Source organism: Hypomesus nipponensis, chromosome 14 (assembly GCF_054491055.1).
Source record: "Hypomesus nipponensis isolate SF chromosome 14, ASM5449105v1, whole genome shotgun sequence".
Classification (NCBI taxonomy): domain Eukaryota; kingdom Metazoa; phylum Chordata; class Actinopteri; order Osmeriformes; family Osmeridae; genus Hypomesus; species Hypomesus nipponensis.
In genome coordinates, this window is record NC_140374.1 from 10,089,622 (window position 1) to 10,110,408 (window position 20,787).

General features: G+C 43.2%; 1 protein-coding gene across 2 annotated transcripts in view; it reads right to left on the bottom strand.

The window, feature by feature from the left end:
* Positions 1-20,787, bottom strand: part of roraa (RAR-related orphan receptor A, paralog a) — a 148,636-nt gene that overhangs the window by 22,067 nt on the left and 105,782 nt on the right. The window contains exon 1 of one of the 2 annotated variants that reach the window (XM_084671612.1): positions 14,939-15,036. The exons of the other annotated variant lie outside the window; for it this stretch is intronic. Coding sequence (XP_084527738.1) covers positions 14,939-14,969 — 31 coding nt within the window. The 5' untranslated portion in view covers positions 14,970-15,036. Of the gene's footprint in view, positions 1-14,938; positions 15,037-20,787 lie in introns of those variants that run through there. 2 annotated transcript variants of the gene reach the window in all.

Genomic DNA, 20,787 nt, shown 5'->3' on the forward strand with positions numbered 1-20,787 from the left:
TCTCTCTCTTTAGCATTAGCATGACTTGTGCCCCGTCATGAATGAACATATGGCTCGGGGAATTCTCCACAAAAGTCTTCACTTTTCCCCTCGCGCAAGTTAAATTACAGTGGAGGTCGTGGCGGGGGACTCCAGCATGCAGCTCATCATTGACAGCAGCTATTCTCCTGGCATGTTTATCAACATTGCTGCCTCGCGTAATTGGCATAATTGTCAGGTTAGAGCTCTGAACAAACCCAGAGTCCTCCTGGCGAATGCCGGCCGTGTCATTAAGGGGGCATGTTTGTGGAGGCGCTCCCGGGGACATACATGTGAGCCTGTTGGAGAGACAGCTTGCCTGATAAAATGGCTGCCTCTTATCTCTGCTATGCATATGAAAGGCTTATGCCTTCTCCATGACAGATTTGACTTCTTGTCACTGTGGGATTTGCCCAGATACACCAGAACAGAGACTGGTGAGAAAAAAACAAAATAATGTAGCTCCTTCATAGCCTTACTTATCCACTGTCCACATTCACATTTATGTGAATGTACAGTATGTACAGTATCTGTTTGTATACATGCATGTGTGTGTGTGCGCGTGTGTGTGCGCGTAAATGTGTGTGCATGTGACCACAGTTTGTCTGTTTAAGGATAAAGGCAGAAGGAGCATTTAGGAGATTTGTTCCAAAAACATTGAGTAAGTGTCTCAATGCTGTCGATAAATATATGTACCCTCATCTCCTCCACAGCAATTTAAAAAAGAACTGGCAGACCAAAGAGCTTGGCAATCCAAGAACCAGTCTCAATTATCTATTTAATCTGTAATGAATACTTTATATAATAATGATATAGTGTCTATAATTACCATGATGAGGTGGGGTGCACTGAAAGCTAATCGTTTGTATCATCACTGCTGGGTAGCTTGGTTATTAAACTGGCAGCAAGCATAATGCTATTTGTTTGTTTTCTATGATTGCTCTTTTACTCCCAAAATAAACAAGATGCCTCTTTTGAGCTACAGCTGTATAATTTGTGGAAGCGGCAAAGGAATTTATCTATAAATGTATTTTCAATTTGAGGTAAGCTGCAGTCATGAAAGCTAAATCACAACCAGAGAGAAGATTATTCTAATTGCTTACCAGCTGTCGCACATTCTGTATCAATACAGGATGTCAGAATACTGTTCAAGTGGAGAGGATTTTTAGAATGTACTGCATGTAGTCAAGTGCTACATAATTGTTTACAGAGCACTTTTAAAGGGGGTTTGATTTTATGCATGGCACAGTGCTGTACTGTACGGAGTGTTTTTTTTGTGTTGTCTCTTTCTGAAAACGACCATAATGCCAGCATAGCTGTTCCTCCGGGGCTTTCTCTGCCATTTGCTCACGCTTCCACAACCCCTCCGACAGGCCTGTTTATGGCTGATCTGTGAGCAGTGGAAGAATCCACAGACACGCCTTCATTAGAGATAAGAGTGACCGTCACAAAGTCCCCAGTCACCACCTACCCAGTCCCCACAGTCTCCCTACTTCATTACTTCACTTATACACAGCCAGGCTCATTCTACCAATATTCATTGGAAAATAGCTATTAAAGGCATTTTTGTCAGGTACAGGGGCAGGGGGAACTCAATCGCAGACCAAAAAACAGGAAGTGAGGGTTTAATAATTAAAACAAATATAAAGACGGCAGGCATGGGTCAGAATCCAGGACAGGTAAGAGTTCAAAAAACTAATATTAAATCCGAAACAACAGGGTAAAAATGGTCTAAACAGGAATGTGACACAAGAAATGTTTATGATCATTGACCTATGCACTTTTTGTAAAGCTTTCTTGTCAGTCGCTCTGGACAAAAGTGTAAATGAATAAATGTAAATGTAAGAAATAGTTGGAAAGGCTCAGGAAAATTACTGGCACAATCTGGAAGGGAACAAAGGAACAGAAGGGTATACAGTCTAAACTGTGTTGATGAGCAGAGCACAGGCGAGGCTTGTAATAGTAATTGTATTCAATAGAGGCATGGTTGAAGATTGATCTCAGGGAGAGGTATTGGCACATTTTAATACCAGACTTTGATTGCCTTTCTTCACAAGGGATAGCCATAGACTTGCATGGATTGAATGGATGTAGTGTAGTTGTTCTCCAACTGTGATGGGCCCAGCACAGTGCTATGATCCTTGCATTTCAAAACCTCCCATTTCACATCCATGTCATGTTCTACCTCTCCACCAAAGACTGGTCAGGGAGATGAGTTTGTCAAATATATACCATGTGTGACATTACCTTCTAGCAGCAGGCAGTTTCACATGAAAATCCAATTTCGACTGCAACTGCCAACACGTACTGACATAGTTCAACAGCAGCTGCCAGGAAATGAAGCTCTACTTCTCCATATCGAGATCTGATCCCAGTACAGCCCTATCAAACAATATGTCTGCTTCCTCCCACTGAGTCTGCAGACATGGAAGTGTCTGAGTGCGGGTGATGGAGAACATCCCTCCACTGATTCCCAGCATGATATTAATGAGGATGGGTGAGGGCAGCGGTGAAATAGCATCTTGAATTTACTGGATCTCGAACCATACCCTCTCGTTAGGGAGTGATGCTCCAACATACAGTACATACACTTAGACACACGGGCACACACCCACATACATGCACTATATAGTATGTAACGCTCACACACAACACCTACTCACAAATCCTACGCATTTGTAGCCTATGCAAAGCTACCACAAGGATATTCACTTTTCAAGGGAAATACCCACTGTTAAGGTTATATTCAGGAAACCTGCCAGCTCTTTTACACCTACACAAAAACAACAAAGTGCGATGTAATGCAGAATGCTGCAGAGAAATGTTGCCAAGGCAAAGGAAAGTGAAACCTCTCAATGCAGTATTATACAGCCATTCCAACTCCCATCAACATCCCCCTAGTACCGCAAGAACAAAGACTCTATTCTTGGAGGGAACATTAAAGACAGACAGCTGTCAATCACTTCCCCTGTGACTATATTTCCTGTGTCAGAGAGCTTGCCGGATGGGGGAATGTGCAACATTCTGATAATATTTCATGCAAACTAATGCAACTCAGAACTCTTCCCTGCTGGCCAGGAGGAGGGGAAATGAGAACAGGTAATTATCGGATCGCCCGAAGGCGAGAAATGATAGAGATTGCAGAGAGCAGGGATATTTAGCCCTGCTAATGAAGGCCCATGTTTTGAGAGCACCAGGTGGGAGGAGTGAAGGGGTGTGTGTTGTGTGTGTGTGTGTGTGTGGGGGGGGGGGGGGGGACTGAGGGGGTGCCCGAAGTGTGTCCAGGTAAAAGGTTAGGTGTGATAAGACCCTATTGCATAAGGCAGAGGCTTGCCTCAGCACCATCCCCAGCCTGACTGCTCAGTCACTTTCCCCTCCTCTCTGCATGTCTGACAAAGACAGCATGGTAGAGGCTCGGAAAGAAGGATTATGTCTACATTTACGCCGTATTAACTTCTTTCCACATTTTCATGAGGTCCGGTCTGTAGTTATCTGGGTGTAGAAGAGTGGGGGTGGCAGTATTAACAGGGGTTAACAGCAAAGGCTGTTCTGCACGAGACCAGCATGTTAACTTAACTTCATTGCCAGTCAAGTAGTCCTTCATAATCTATCTTGTACAATGGTCATTCATTAGGAGACCAGGAGATCATGCTCTAAGAGAAAGAAACTAATGGGCCAGACCTATTTAACCCCACAGTGTACACTCACCCATTTCAGTAGCACAACTTCAGCAGTAACATTTAGAAAGAGACTGCTTATTTGGTGTGTGCAGCAGTTCCCCTTGACGGATATGAAATGTTAAACATGTCATTAGGATTCACAGGAGTCCCCTTGCCAGACGTGCTCCTCGCAGACATCAGAATTGCTAATTTGCTGGTTTGCCTGCAACTAACCGGTTGGTCTGAGAGGGAATGAATAGAAATAGGAGTCTGATTTGTCCAGATAACCTTGAAAGCCCTCAGTCCGGCTTCCTGTGGATGTGCTTAGCTCAATCAGTCTCTCTTTATCATGATAATCTGAGCCTCAGTGCACTGTAGCGCAGAGGTCGGAGTACTGAGTCCTATCTGTTAGTTAGCTCCAGTCTTACAGAATAACTTGTATAACATGCAGTCATTCCTTATGGTTTTTAGTTAAATTAAATATAAATGTGACTTAATCACAATCATAGAGAATGATTAAGCCTGTGACCCAAAGACTACATTTTCATAGCTTGAGATAGATGATGGTGCCCACTCCAAAGCCATGCCTTGTCAGGCCAGTGAGTCAGCAGAGGCAAACTTGTGATTGGCCAAGCTAAGCAGTTTGGATGTGATGGTGATGTGAGTGGACTGGCTGGTCAGACCTGGGGATAGTGTACTGTTCGAGGGCCATGGCTGGTACAGACCCCAGTGCTTTCTCAGCACATTGCACATCAGACTTACTAAGTAATGCCTCAGGACTGGAGGCATCAACATACAGAGGATCCAGTGTTTTTTTGGAACCCCTACAGCAATTACAGCTGCATGGTCTAGATGGAGAGGCTCTTACAGATAAGCGTGTATTTTCTTAAGAATAGACATTCTGGTATTCATGCTGAAAGTGAAATTGAGGATCTCAGCGTGCCCAGTTGCAAGTCAATCATGAGAGGCACTGGCTTCCTGCTAGAAAACAAATCCCAGTGGAGATCTATCATTGGAAGGAGGATTTGTGTGTGTGTGTGTGTGTAGAGGGGAGTGGGGGGCTCACTGTTTTCTGTCACGGCCTGAGCTGTGCTCAGACAGTATCCCTGCACAGCGCCATCTTTCACCCAGCCAGGCACATGCCTCCTCCTCGCCCGCAGAGACCACTGTGCCCAGGCAGCGCCCGCCCCGACAACACATTCATTTACTCCCCACAGGACCCCCACAACCTGTCAACTGGGTCTTTGTTGCAAGCCTGTTTAAATATACCTAGAGCGGATACCTAGGAACGGCATGGAACTCAAAACACACAATCATGCACTAGTTTCCTAAATGTTTCATTAAATGCTTCATTTCAAATCAGGCTTTAAATATATGTCTAGTAACACCTTGTCATGGTGCTGGGCTAGACTTGAGGGAGGATGCTGTCCCTGTAGAGGATGTGGTTAGTGGTAACACTGAGCGTTGAGGAATTAGCACATGGATAGAGTGGTATGTGCATGTATGTGTGGTGTCTGTATTCAGTATCTGCCTGTACATGTGGAAAGACACAATTTAACACCATGAGCATGATGACTATGTTCCCATATCCCTAACCAGAGCCTTGGGGTGAGACTTAACTCCAACCTGGAGACACTGTTTTTGTCTTTCAAAGAGAGCGATGGTTGGAGGAACAGATGGAGATGTTGGACGCTTCCAGGAATTATTAATGACACACTCTGATCCTAAATGACCTTCAGCAAATAGCATGGCCTCCTCACACAGGATAACTCACCCATGTTATATACAACAAACATGGGTGATTGGAGAAACACTGGGCTGTCGTTACTGTACCTCAGGCTCTAAGCCAATCAGGAAGGCTCTCTTCCATTTTTTGCTCAAAGGCATTGCAGACATCCAATCACGGTAAACACAATCGTAAGTTCCAGGAATAGATTTGAGATTCATGCTGCAAACAATAATTCCATAAAGCCCAATTTGTTTCCCCCACAATGGGAGCCATATGCTGAAATTAATCTTCAGAAAGCTTTTCCTGTAGATTTGTTTGCTTCAATGGAGGTTTGCATAGTTCTTTTTAGTGGGTGAGCGGATATACTATTGTGACATCAAATCTATCTTACAAGCATATATCGGTAACAGCCATAGCATTTCTGTTAAATATGGATAACAGTCCAACACAACATCCAACTCCTGAATTGCCTGGGAGTGATTCTGAGCTGATCATTCCAAATTCTCTTACCTAAAGAGGAAATGACATAGAAATGACTTTTATGCTCCATAATCTACAAAATATACTGTATCAAAGATTTTTGTTTGCCATTTACTCAGAAGTGTTATCTATGATTGAGGACTGTGTTGTAATACTCTCAGGTAATTGTAACCGCCACGCTGAAACTCTATCTGGGTAAGTGAATGTTTTTCTACTGAATAGTCTCAATGGGGATTGTACATTTCAGAGATAGCTTTATCAGATGGTTTGCAGTACAATATATCTTGTTGGTCGATTTGAGCAACAATGCCCTGTAATGTTGGCTTATGATCCTTCTGTAGCCTTCGGTGTCTTGTAAAATCATGCCTTAGCAGTGTTACAATCTATATCTGAAGGAGAAACCAATCAAACTCACTTCTCAAACTCAAAAAGTCCAACTAAATATATTATTAAATTAGGGTCCGTCCATGTATCTCCGTACTTGTAATTAATTACCATAGGGCTTGCTAATGAGAGTATACATTCATACAATGGCTTGGCATGTTTATTCAAGATAGTTCAGAAAACCAACTCCCTTATGTATAAATTATAATAATAACAGACCATAAAATCATGAAACAACATCTCCACCCTTAGATCAAAGACTGAGGGCTGGCTAATCAATGCCCATGAAATGAGTCAAAGATCAAAACACACTGCCATGCCCACTGAACTGTAAGATGTTCTACCAAAGGCTAAAGACATACAGTAGATCCCAGATCCTCCAGCCCTTTATGTTTACCCTCCCATACCTGGCGTTACAGTGGCTTCTATGCCCAGAGGACGCACATACAAAGGAGTAATTAACTGTGGAGCAAAGACATGCTTGGGTGGAAACAGAGAATCAGAGTTCATGCTCTTTGTACTGCATGCATTGCACTTTACGTGGATCCGGTGCATAGTCATTTCTCCATCTCAAAACCATCGAGCTACACCTCTCAAACAAACATAAAGCCACATGCCCTCCACTACACAGTACTCGGAGACATCCTTTTCTCTGTGCCTCTCACGCACCCAGTGAGAGAAGCCCCAGATTTGTGCCTTCCCCCCTCCTCCCCATGCACCCCGTCTGCCCCACCCCCAAGTGTGTTTCTGTCTGCCAGGCTGTCTCCCCTCCCAGCTTGGTGGCTAGGCTCTCACGCGTAACACGGTTTGTCTCTCTCATCACAGCAGTGTACCAGCTAAAATATTTACTGAAAGGAGCACAGCAGATAGCCATTTGTTTCTCCCAAGATAATAGTGTCCCATCCTGTCCCGTATATTAACTTTACCGAGGAGCAGAGGCAGTCATCCTCACACAGTCTGATTTAAATGTGTGCAGCACTGCTATTTCATCCCTCAACTCTCTTTCAATCTATCACACACATTCCAATGCCTTTACTCTGTCTTTCTTTCTCTCTAAATAAATACAAATGGTATCTGTGTCCACTCATATGTGTGGACTAAGACACAAGTATTTAATAAAGTGCAGAGGCCCCTGTGATATATTTACTTACAGATAAACTTCACAATGTACACAAATCATATACTATTACTTGTCTATGGATGGCAGAGGACATGATTGGAGCAGTGTAAAAGCTGTATTGCGCCTGACAGTGAGAAGTCATTAGAGTGCAACAGTGGGCTGCATGGCTTTGATAATAATTGAGAACACTCTGTTTGTGCAGATTCCTCCTCAGTCGCCCCGAGTCACACATGAAAGACATTAATGTAGCTAGCAGCACCAGGAGAGAAGGCTAATGTTCCAATCCCCTCGAACTATTGACAAAAACAAAAACTTGAAGAAGACGGCTGCTGATTGGTAACTTAGCGACAGATCCCTTCAAGCAAATAAAGCAGCTATGCCAGCTTTCGGCAAGAACAATTCTTTTGTTTCAGTGAGGATGCGATCAATTAGACGGCAAATAAGCTGTCCCTGGAAGAGTTTGAACACACTCTCCCGAACAGAAGTTCTGCATCTCCTCTTTGAGGAACAGAGTAGCTATTTCTTTCAATTTATATGATGCTTCTGTCTCTTGTATTGGCATCAGGGAGCTCTTAAAATGAGCAAAAACAAAAAAAAAATCCACATCAGGGATGAAGACAATTTTTTCTGTCCAATTTGGGTTGCTGTAAGAGGTTGATCATAAGCACATCCTGGGATTTTGAGCGAGGTTCTGTGCTGACGCTGCTGTTGTTGAGGCTGGAGCACACTGAGCAGCCAGAAAGCCGGGCTGACAAGGACCTGCACTCAGCACAGGGAGAGCTCTCATCCAGAAACAAAGGAGCTCAGGGGAACAAAGGCAAAAACACCCCAAAAAGCGACTTGAAAACAACAACAAAACATCTCGGAACCCTCCAGAGGAGCAGCAGTTGGGTGATTGCCAGCTGCACTACAACTTCAGATTACCAGGCTCTGTGAGAGCCTTTTAGCAATCGCTTTGAGCTGTAGCATCTCCAGCTCCTTAATCAGACGGGCTGGGGAGTGAGGGAGGCAGGGAACGCACGGTTGTGACACGCAAAGGGCTCAGCGCAGCGGGCGATCGACTCATAATCAGCAATCAGATATTAGAGCCAGCCCATGGGGGCGGGGTGCTAATCTCAGAAAGGTCAAGAGCCTCTCCACAGCTTGTCAACCTTGTCACCCCTGCAGACACACCCATACATTGTCTAGGAGGGCCCCCTTATAGGTTGGACCCTGCACTCCATTCAGTGTTCAGGACCACAGGGCAAAGAGGTGCACCATGGTGGAATGTTTGTTTGACATCCTTCTGTGAATCACCATTGTTAATAGATTAGAACTGTTATGTTGTTTATTGAGAGAAAGACTATTCCCTCAATCAGGCCTCTGATAAACCTTGGTCTGTCTATTTTAAGCCACACCATTTTAAACCACATCCAGTTCAATGCATACTATTTCCCTTTTAAATCCTTTCATCTTATAATTAGCACCAAAGCAGCATTATTTTATTGCAAAAAAATATGTACATATAAATAAATTGTAAGTGAACTGTTCCAACAAGGCTGTTCCCTTTGTTATTCATGCTGATATTACAATTTGCTTTGTACATGTTTTGTTTGGAAAAGTATGTCTAAGGCAAGTTACCCAGAGACAGGCTGTTTAGCAATCCACGTTTTTCTCCGTTCTTGCGAACTCGTTTTACGTCATCTTTCATTGCCAAGTACGGTTCCAATCCAAAGAACACAAGTCACCAAGAACGCCAAAAATACCCAGAAGTGTTCTTGATCCGCCCCTTTCATCCATGCATCGGATTGTGACTTCGCCAGCGAGAACGCATCTGATTTCCCAGAAGTCATTGAAAGAGGCGGACAAACAATACGTTTTTACTATTCATATTTTAGATAAACGGTACGTGTAAATCAGCATCTGAATTAAAATGTGACGAAAAATGGGCAGTGTAGTTGCTGAAAATGTGCTTATTTTATTGATGAAACGGCTCATCTGTAAATTTGCTCTGATTTTCTATAACCTATCAAGCGAGTCCAGGGTATTGCGCCATAGCCAAGAAAACCCGCATCTCAATTCGTTCTCCGTCCTCGGGGTCTTGAAGAACATACTTGCGTTCTTAGCATTCTTCGGATTGATAAACAACCTTTGGGCCCTATCTTTGCACCCAGCGCAATGGACTTTAGTCAACTACGCAAGTGTCATTCCTAGTTTGCACTCGAAGCAAAGCCGACTTTTCCCTCCATAGACGCACGTCGAAATGACTTTGCGCTCCCGTGGGCGGTTCAGCGAAAAATTAGGCGTGTTCCGGCGCAAACGTTCCTTGGTGCTATTTTGCTGTTTCCGAAAAACAATTCCGCCACTGACCAGGGAAAACGTGGTCTAAAGTCAATGGCGTATTATTCAAATGCTATTTTAAGGGCGCAAGCTTGGTCCGTGCGCACTGCTGGCGAGGCCAGGGTCTTCTTTCTGCGAAGCTACGTTACATTGTTTTGAGGCATATTTCTTCAATGATTATAAAAAGATTTTCATGAGAAATCTCTATGTATGTGATCTTTATTTGTAACAATTGTGGCAATTTCCTCCCACGCCTGTTTAACCCAAGGTAATTTGGGTGGGTTTCTTCTCCCATCTCCATCAGGATCAGAATCAGAATTCGGTTTAGTTGCGATGTAGCCTATGTTACACAAACACGGAATTTACTGTGGCAGGAAAGTGCGAACAATAAATATATAGGGCCTACCGGTCTTAAATTAACTTAAAACGTACTTTAACGTAATTAAAAAATATAACAATTTAAAAAAAATATATATATAGGCTATAGCCTACAAATAAGAATTTGAATGAACAGCATGAGCGGGCAATTTAGAGAATTTAAAGAAACTTTAAACTTTACTCATTCAACCACTCCTTGTTAGCCATAGCTTAGCTGTCTATACCCTGGCCCTTACTGTGCATATAGGTACATGAAAGTGCTGAGTTTGACAGGCTGTTGACAACACCTCTGACGTGTCACAGATAACACACTAGAGAGACAGCAGAGGTCTCTCTCTCTCACACACACACACACACACACACACCAGAAAACCATTCCGTTCCCACCTCACCTCCCCACGATGGACACTGAAGGAAACAGTGAGGCTAATTTTAAATCCCACAAACCTGTTGGAGTACGGAGCATAGATATCAGACAAACTGGAGGTAGAAAAAAGGAAACAGAAAGAAATAAACGGAGAGAGACAGGAAAGGAATGTAGACAGAAAGATGGGGATGGGGAGGGACAGGCCAAACACTGCAGGCTCTGGAGGAAAATACTTCAGCTCAGTCTGGAGCCCCCCCCCCCCCTCCTCTCTCCCTTTTTTGTTCTGACGAGAGACAGAAAGGTGCCCCACTGCCAACACCTCGCACCTTACGTGTCTTTATTCCTCAGTATTTGAGTCAGACAAAACGCAAAATCAATAATGCTTTTTCTCCTCCATTTCCTCTTTGATGCAACTTCAAAAGGCCAGTGGACAACACTCCAGAGGCCAGGGTCGAAAAAAAGGTGGTGGTACAAAACACTCAGACACTAAAAGTAGTTGAAAAACCTTTCCACTTCCAAATCCTTTGCTCAGTTAATGTTTCAGCTTGGGCCAGATGAGGTTGAGAAGTCAGGGTTGAACAGAGCAGCCATGTTGCACAAATGGCAAAATAGAGAGCAATAATAACACCTGCTACACTGGATGAAAAAAACATATTGGTAGAAATGTTAAATTACCGATAAATGAACTTGTAGCTGCTGTGAAACGGTCTGATTGAATCATCCACACAACAGACTGAGAACAACATCCCTCACATAATTTTTCCTCACTGCTCTGGGAGCATAATCCACTGACTTGTTACTCTGTCCTTTCATTTTCTCTTTGACAAATCTAGGCAGTCTCCTCTACAGGTTTAATTTCTCTCTTCACCTTTATACACTGCACGTCCCTGTCCTTACTGCTTCTATGCAGCTAAATAAAAAATCCATGCTTTCAATGGCCAGTCAATATTTCATTAACCAGTCAATCCACACACAGTGGTCTGAGCCAGCAGTCAGCCAGACAGCCAGACAGGCAAGCAGGCAGGCAGGCAGGCAGGCAAGCAGGCAGGCAGGCAGGCAGGCAGGCAGGCAGGCAGGCAGGCAGGCAGGCAGGCAGGCAGGCAGGCAGGCGTCTCACTGCAAGCTGCAGACACCGGCACAACTTACACACTTTAATAACCTGTAGAGACACCACTTTGCTTGTTCCCAGCCAAGCATGGAGGGCGTTCATTAACACAAGCACACACAGACACACACACAAAATCACACGCAATCACACCATGCAATACCAGCATGTATTCACTGCTGATCTCTGTCGACTGGACTGATGTTTGCTTTCACTCTATTCTGATTTTTATCTGTCTCATAAATGCTGTTTACCCCATTTGATAAATTATTGATTGAAACTAATACTACCATAAGTATTCAGCATTTATTTTAACAGAACTTGTACGGAATACAGTCAGTCATGACGCCTCATATTTGTAATATTATATACAAATGGAGAGAGTCACATTAGTTAAAAAGCATCACAACATACAGTACAGTATGTAGATATGAAGCTATCAGTAAACAAATGTTGTTTTATTGCAACCTGACCTTATTTTTGAACCATGTTTGATGAAGTTATTTCTGCCTTAAACCCTCCCTCCCTTACTCTGTCTAATGTCCTCAGTCCTTAATGGATGATACTCAAGCTTGTTAAACCCTGCTGTGGTGTGTGTGGGAGTCTTTGGCATGCATTGGTCAAGAGCCTTTCCTCACTCACTGATACACAGAGACACCGAGCACATCTATTTACTTGTTTTAGAACCCTTAAACTAGTTATAAAATTAGATGTGGCTTTGCATGTGTGTCTTAAGTTCAGAAACATTTACACTCTAGTAAACACACTAAAGCACATAGTTACAGCCTGCATCTGACAGCACTCATCTGACAGCAGTCCAGTATTGCGATGAGGTTAAAAAAGCATTGCGATTGCCCACAGAATTATTGCTCTTGTTGAATGGTTAATTATAATATAGATGAAACACAGTCAACTTTTTTCTGTCTTTTTGCACATCAAACATCCTTCTTTAATTATGTAATTACTATTTTGAATTTTCATCTTAATTGTGCTGAGTAGGCTGGCTAATTTACATGGGGTAATGAGAGGGATGTTTCCATTCCAGGTAATTAGGTACTTGAGAGAGGCTGTGGTGTGGCTGTGAGGCTGGAGATGCAGAAGAATGGTGGGAGGGATGTAGGTTGAGAGACACCCAGAGAAATATAAAGTGAGAGACAGAGAGAGGGAGACGGAGAGAGGAGAGAAAAATAGAAAGAGACAGATATATGCTTTGTTGACATACTTTGCTATCTGTCCACTAAAGTCCATACACCCTGTAAATTGTTTTACATTGTAGCATAAATGTCAATACCTGTCTCTTCTACTCTATGGCTTCAATACAATGGTATCCTACAGAGTATTTGCTTTTTTAAATGGACAGAATTTCCTATCCAACCACAGTAAATTTCATCATAATTAATTAAGATTAGCAAAAAGGTGTATGTGCAAGTATTTAATCTCTCTATCAACCACACAACAGCCCAAAAGGGAAAAATATGTCATCACAATAATCTCGGAAATCTGCCCACAGTCCATTTCAACAAAATATCTTCTCCATGACACCCAAATGAAGGACAGTAGGTCAGAGGGTCATGTTCATATCTGCCTTAGCGGCAGCGTCTGTCACTCTCCCACCACTTCACACCACACTCACACATAAGTAGGAAGTAGGCAATCTGTACCTCAGCCTGCTCACACACAATGATGGACAGGCACCTTGAGAGAGAATTTCACACGGCTCTTCCTCTCAGTCTAGAGGTGTTGAAGGCCGTCAGAACTCACCTGTCTAAAAGGGACCTAGTCACCCTCACTGTGACTGCAATACAAACAGCTTTACAGCAGACAGATACAGTGTATGGACATAAAAGACCATCGAACATTGCAACACAAATGTGTTGCATTTATTTATAATCCAAATACTTCACAGCAGACAAATACAGTGTATAGATTATATTTTTTAAACACACTGAACACTGCATCACAAATGTATTTTTTCCACTCTTTTTATTCAAATTACATACCTTTTTATTCTAGATCTAGAACACAATAGATACCACAGTCTCTATTACAGTAAGAGGCTGTGTGTTTGCAGTGCCTCAGTCAGAAAGCCAAGAAGAAGGCTGAGGGCTAAAAGAAGCCGTCCTGGGATCTCGTCTCCTCGGCCAGCCCTGACACTGCATACGACAGCTGCCGCTTCCTCACCTCAGCTATAGTGTGTGAAGCCGTGCAATATGTGTGCATGCATGCATGCATGACTGTGTACATGTGAATGTATGTGCATGTGTTGGGCTTTATTAAGTGCATGTGTGTACACGCTAGAATGAGTGTCATTTAATGGTGTGGTGTAATGAGTGTGGATAGATGTGTGTGTACGTGTTTGGTATGTGGATGTCAAAAAAGGATGGGAGGCATGTGTGTGTGAGAGAGTGAATGAGAGAGAGAGATAGAGAGTGAGGGAGTGAGCGAGAGAGTGACATAGAGAGAGAGTGACAGAGAGAGAGAGAGAGTGACAGAGAGAGTGGGGGTTAGAGCCGAGGGATTAAGCATGCAGGATCAACATTATAGAGACTGGGAGGACCACGTCTAGCCTGCATGGCCACACAAGTATACACTTCTACCCCCAAAAATGAGGTCAGTGGAACAAAACACACATACCCACAGACAACCCACCCACGTGCACACACACACAATCACACGTTCACACACCAGTATCAACTCAAAGAATCACCATCTGACAGTGAAGTCTGTGACTCCTGTCTGCGACCCACGTTGAACGCTACGACACACACATCTGAGCAGACATGTCCTCTGGGCTGGAACAACAGGATTAAAAAGCAGAGCGGACAGACAGAGCCCCCCAAGGTCCCCCTACACCTTCCTCCCTAACATCCACTCCAAGACCCTACACCTACCTCGGAGCCCCAATCTGCTCCCCTCATCAGGGTGAGGACCACACTGAGTCTGGTTTCTGAATTGCCTCACAAACCCAGACTCAAACACACACCACTCTCACCAAGCCAGACTTCACGTGGTGAAAATAAAACAAGTCTCGTTACAGACGTCATGTCTTTCATTTAAAATGTGGAATATGCAACTTTCCCTACTGAATAAAATAGCATAATGAATAAATTAAATATTATAATACATCATGTAAATATAATAAACTGAATACCCTCGACATCAACACATTCAGATTCAGAGGCAGCCTCCTATTACTCTCTATCTATCTCGCTCCCTCACTCTCCCTTTTTCCCCTCACACTCTGTGACACTCTTGCCTTGCAAGCGGCTGAAATGGAGAGTTGGCAGGCTGTGAATAGACAAGCTTCACTCCCCTCTCTACTTGTTACTCCGAGGCTGTCTCATGCACAGTGGTGGATCAGCATGCATTCTGCTCTTACCTTTCATAGCTGAAATCACAAAATACATCATTAAGCTCCGAGTCCATAAGAGAACACTTTCACCAGCGCAAAGCCTTCTACTGCTGTCTCAGCAGCAGCTGGCCAGCACAGCTCTGTCTCCCAGCCTCCGAGCATGACCACACGAGAAGCCATGTGACTGTGACATCAGCGCTAATGTCCGCCTGCTCCCCGCCCCCTTGCCTTTGATTGGCACAGCAGGCAGCCAGTGGGGGCGCTGAGAGCTCAGGCAGAGAAGCTGGCCCCTTTCCCACTGATTGCAGTCAGAGTGGTGTCTGAGGGCTCACTAGACACAGCACACTTTCACTATCGCCCCTTGCTTATCTTCACTGGAAGAGTCATAACAGTGGTTCTGTTCTGTACCAGACATCTCTTCTTTATGGATTTTCCTTTCGCTCTAGATGTTCTACGTTCTTAATGTCCAAATGTGAAAGGATAAGGAAGAAAAATAAAGTAAAAAGGGGTGGGTCGAGGAAGTAGAGAAGAAAAAAAAGATAAATGAGGAGGAAGAAAAAAGAAATGGAAAAAGAAAGGGTGATATGAGTAAATTATAATGCGTATAGAACATCTAGAAAGAGAGAGAGAGAGGAAGAGGTGGGCTGAGAGGCACTGTAATTCCCCATGGCTCAGTGACAGCAGTGGCCCTGTCCTTCCTCACTTGTCTGTAGATAGGAGAGATCTGTATGGTTCCAGATGTCTCGGAGCAGCCCCTCTCCCCTGACCTCTCCACAGGACACACACATCTCTCCTCTCCTGCCGCTCCCTCACACCACGCTGGCAGGTGAAGAAGGGGAGATAGTGACGAAAAAGGTTTTGCTGATCTCCTCCTCCCCACAGCGACCAGAGGATGAGTTTACCCTTATCGTTCTTTCTTTCTCCCTCCCCTTTCTCTCATACTCTTTCTCTCTCATTCTCTTTCTTCTCTACCTTTCCATCTTCCTCTCTCTTCTTCTCCCTCTTCCCCCACCTTCCGTCTTTCTTCCTCCCTCATACAATAATCTGCTCAGACCTTTACCAGCTGGCACTCTCTGATACAATATTCTGGTTCTAGTGCAATCCAGTTCTGGTCAAGCCAGCTTCATTTTGAATCTCCATAAATAAGCGGGTGTTCATATCATCTCTTCATGAGAGAAAAACGCTAAACATTTAATGGCTTTTTTTCCAGCAGTCTAAAAAGCATCAGTTTATGAATACAGTCAGTGTAGGACACTGGACAAACTACAAATTTTTTCTTTGCTAAATCCGCAGTCTAGAGTAACTATAGTTCCCTCAAGGATCACAATGACTCTTGCTTAGAGACTTGTTGCTCTTGTGGTTAGTGGTAACTGATTTAAATTTTTGTACTCGCGGTGATATATTGTTTTTATTATTGTTGCTTGTTTTTCTAAAGGTACACTTGCACTTATAGCGGTTCATGTTGTTTAATTGTAACTTGTTTAACTACATGCTCTTATGGTTCATCCCTAAAGCCAGATGATTATTACACGATTACTACAGTGACTTTATTCATCCATTTTGAATATACTGTACTGTACATATTAAAAAGGCAATAGTAGTTAGTTGTTAAGTTGCCCAGACAGAGCATAACAGTACATGTCTCCACAAAACATACAACATGAATATTCTGATTGCTAAAGAAGGGGAAACCATACACTACTACATGCCATCATATTCAAATGAACTCTCTTGAACAGGCACCATCAATCTAGTAAATGTAGGTCTTTCATTAGGACCCCTAGTATGAAACATTAGATACACTAAATATATTGCTCATGCTATTTCAACATCGCTCTGTCACTGCACAGTGTCTAATGAACAAAATTGAATTCAGTGGCAGAATTCAAATGAGGCGTGTCATGGTCACAAACAAGAGAAAAGGATGCCTTGGTAAAAACTTAACTGATTTTTTCTTCTGTCAAGTCTGGAGGTTAGAACCACAAGAGCCCCCATAGTTGTCTGAATGAGAACCCCTACCCACGCTGCAGGGAGTGGGTAAACTGTCACTCTGTGGTCGACTGTGTGAAAGTGCAGTATCCTTCAGACTCAACTGAGGGGACAGTTACATCTGCTGGTGCTTCTGTGTGCCTGTTTTCCTGTTTAGAAAACAGCGTGGCTTATCCCTCTCTATGACCTTTCTATCGCTGTCGCACACACGCAGACATATATAGACAAACACACACTCACACATTTGCACACACTAAGATGACTGGCTGGATAACAAAAAGTTTTGTCTGCAAGTTGGTTATCTGAGAGTGGAACATCTGTGTTCATCTCTGTCTCTGAAAGTGAGAGTGGGAGGAGTTGATTTGTCAGAGTGCATTGTGTTCGGTGTGGGTGTGTAAACGTGACCTAGTGAGTGTTTAATAAAACTAGACACTGCGCAAATCACTCACTGATACAGTACCAATACCGTAAACATCATAAAGTCGTCTCAAGGTCATCTTCAAAATAAAATAAAAAGTATACAGTGGCTGCAAGATCTTTTTTTTCTCAGTGAAAAACACTTCTCTTTGTGCATCCTTGCAAGGAGAGTCAACACAATGCCATTGTTCCCTTACCTCTCTGTGTGCTTGTTCTCCCTATCCCTGACACTGACCCAAGTCTCACAGCCCTGTCAGGTTAGCTCACACCAGCTACAGTATTGTACTCTCAGCTAAGGAGAATCCTGGGCATCACTCCAATGTCCACACTCGTTTTCCAGAATGGACAGCCACAGATACACTGTCTCAGGCCATGCTCTGGTACACACTGGATCTGAGCCATGGGGCTGAGGACAGCTGCTGCCAGCAAGACCACTTCCTCTGCACTTGATAGTCCAATCTCTTTACCACCGGCCATCACCTGGGACAGAACGCCAATACTGGTGCTACTGAAGTCATTAAGACATTGACTAAGCTAGACAACACCATTTAACTGAGTGTCAATTGTGTGCATGAATATGGATTGATGTGTATTCAATACCCTTCTTTTAAATTGATTGAACGTTCTGATTGAAAGATTGAATGTGTCTGTCCTTTTAGGTATTGATGGTACATCAGGAACATCATGAATACCTGATTACCATCCTGAGGGTGACGGCACTGGAAGGTCCCCCGAGGTGTGTGAAGACCCCATCCCTCCACAGTCTGTGTACCACTGGGCTGAGCTTGGCTGCGGAGGCAGGTCCACACACACACATTGCCTCTGCTCTGCATAAACACTGGCCCAGTCAAGTGTCTCGCTCTCCTCACTGATTAATTCAAGCAAATGTATTTATTGTAAACAAGCCCTGTGGGATGGAATTCAATTGAGAGGAGGCGCTGAGCCTCCACTGGTGCCCCCGGAGGAAAGAAGAGGACCAGAGTCGATAATGGCCTCATTAGCAGTCTGTCAGTAGCCATCCCACGCACTGGGCTCACCACACAGCTGATACCACCTTAACTCCTGCACCACTGGAGCCGCTCGGCCTCCCCCCACCCTTCCATCCCCCTTCACTCTACGCTCCGCAGCCCCAGGACTCTCCAGCTGACTGTGTCCACCCCCCAACCCTGCCCGCGACAGGAGACATCTCATCATAGCTAACTATGGGGGTGGGGGGCCCTCCTGCCTTGAACAGCTAAACCACATTAACACGGTCTGACAGACAAACGGAAACAATACAAATCAATTTTATATGCCAGGGATTGCAGGGCAAAATATTGAATGGTAGTAGTAGCTACCCATACAGATACCCTTGACAATCATAAACCAATTTAGAGCCATTTTAGGCAATTTCCTAGGAATTCCACATGTAGGGAAGACTTCAATACATCATAGAGACAACAAAGGAAATATCGTTTTTCAGGAAGAGAAGGGGAGACTATTGGGTCTCTTTCAAATGAGCAGGGAGCCGGGTTTTCTCACGTGAAACTTAATGCTAGTATGAGCATGGTAAGTGTGGAAACATACATGGATGTTGTGCCTTAAGTATAAATATTAAATATAATGTTTACCTACAGAAAATGCTCCTCAGCCATTATGGGAAATGGGTTTTCTGTAGAGCAGTGTGGAGAGGAGTGTTGCAACAGAAGCAGTAGAGAAGGGAGGGCTACTGATAGACACATGACAGTGTGATCAGGGAAGGATCTCCATTAGTGAGTGTTCCCTGCTCTTTATATTCACAGCCTTAGGCCAGCTCTGCTCAGTTCCGCCATTGCCAACAAACACACATTTACACACAACACACACACAAACACACAGTGTACTGTATACACTGTATACACGAGACATGTGCATGAGACCAAGAGGGGAATTGAGACAAAAGCGTTAGTAGACTGACAGTAATTAAATAGGAGTAATATATGAAATGATCCCACAAAATAATCATAATCTTCCCCAACAGAGTAAGTACATTCCACCAATTCCAAATCATATTTCCATATAAAAGTAGTCTGATTAGTTTGACAACAACAATGGCACTCTGTACCCGAGAACATGTTTCAGTTCAGACAAAAGAGTTTTGCAAGGGATAGAAATAAACAGCACAATGTCAAAGACCTAGAATGTTCTTTTGCAGGGGAGTTAATGTTAGTTTCAAATTATATTTGGACCCTTAAAGGTATTCTGAATATGGAGAATTTGATCAGCATTGTAAACTCCACTTGCGCCTCCTCTAATTGAAAGCATCAGATGCCCCCAAGCATCTACTGTGTACGGCAGCCACTTCATAGAGGTTGTTGATGTTGCTGTCATCGCTTTCTTGGCTTTACAGTAATAAGGGTGGGAAACCATGCCAATTCCTTCGACTCTGGGTAGTTTGTAATATGAGAAACACAGTCTAACGGGTCAACATTTTTTTAACAGAACCACCCTTATTATATTTGATCAAGATCAAGAAATCCACAACCGTCTAACTATACAGTTTTTCACAATTGCTAAAACACATTCTTGAAAGAGTCACCCATTTTCTCAAAACTGTAAACACAAAACCTCATCTTCAAGCACTATTTACAAAACCTCGAATTCTCTTGCAAAATGAAACTTTCGCCTCAAAACAGTTTTACCCGTCCTCAAAATCAGACTTTCACCTCAAAACAGATTTACCTGTGCTCAAAATCAAACACTGCTCTCAAATCATAAACAAAGTGATCAAAATGATATACACTATCAAGCAGTCAGTAAACAATACACCAAAAAATTGAAAACACATTGTTCAAAACATATAGTTCTCAAGGAGAAGTACATTTTTACGTTATCTCAAAACTAATTTCATATTTATCCGTCATTGTCTTTTGATGAACGAAAACATGTTCTATCATAGTAGCTCAACATTTATCAGAAATTACTACTCTGCTTTGCTCTTTGCAATTGTTCTTGTTCTTTCTCCTCCTTGTAGCCCTATACAGTACTATACTGGCCTTGCATAGTTTGTCACCAAAGGGCACTCTACAACGTCCCTGTTGGCAACACGAGTGGGGCAGAATGTTAGGGAAATCTGTTTGTGTTGTTATGCGTTTCTGGATTTTTTATTTCATTACAGTAATTTTCTATATCGGCCGATATATCAGAGTACTATACCCTGCATCTCACTACCCGCCACTCACTCTTGTTCTTTGTTGATATAAGCCTGCAACCAGTCTAAATCTATTGAACATTCAGTACTGTTTCTGTAACAAATGGAAAGTGCAATGTTCAGGGCCATACCATTTGTTACGTAATTGTACAGTATAGAGCCTACAATGCACTGCACTACAGTATACAATACTATACAGTAAAAGGGACAAAAATCAAAGGAGTAAACATGTGATCAATGTGCTTCTTCTTGTCTTTGGCCTGGGTCAGGGTCATTGACATCACAAGGAATATTTTCCCAC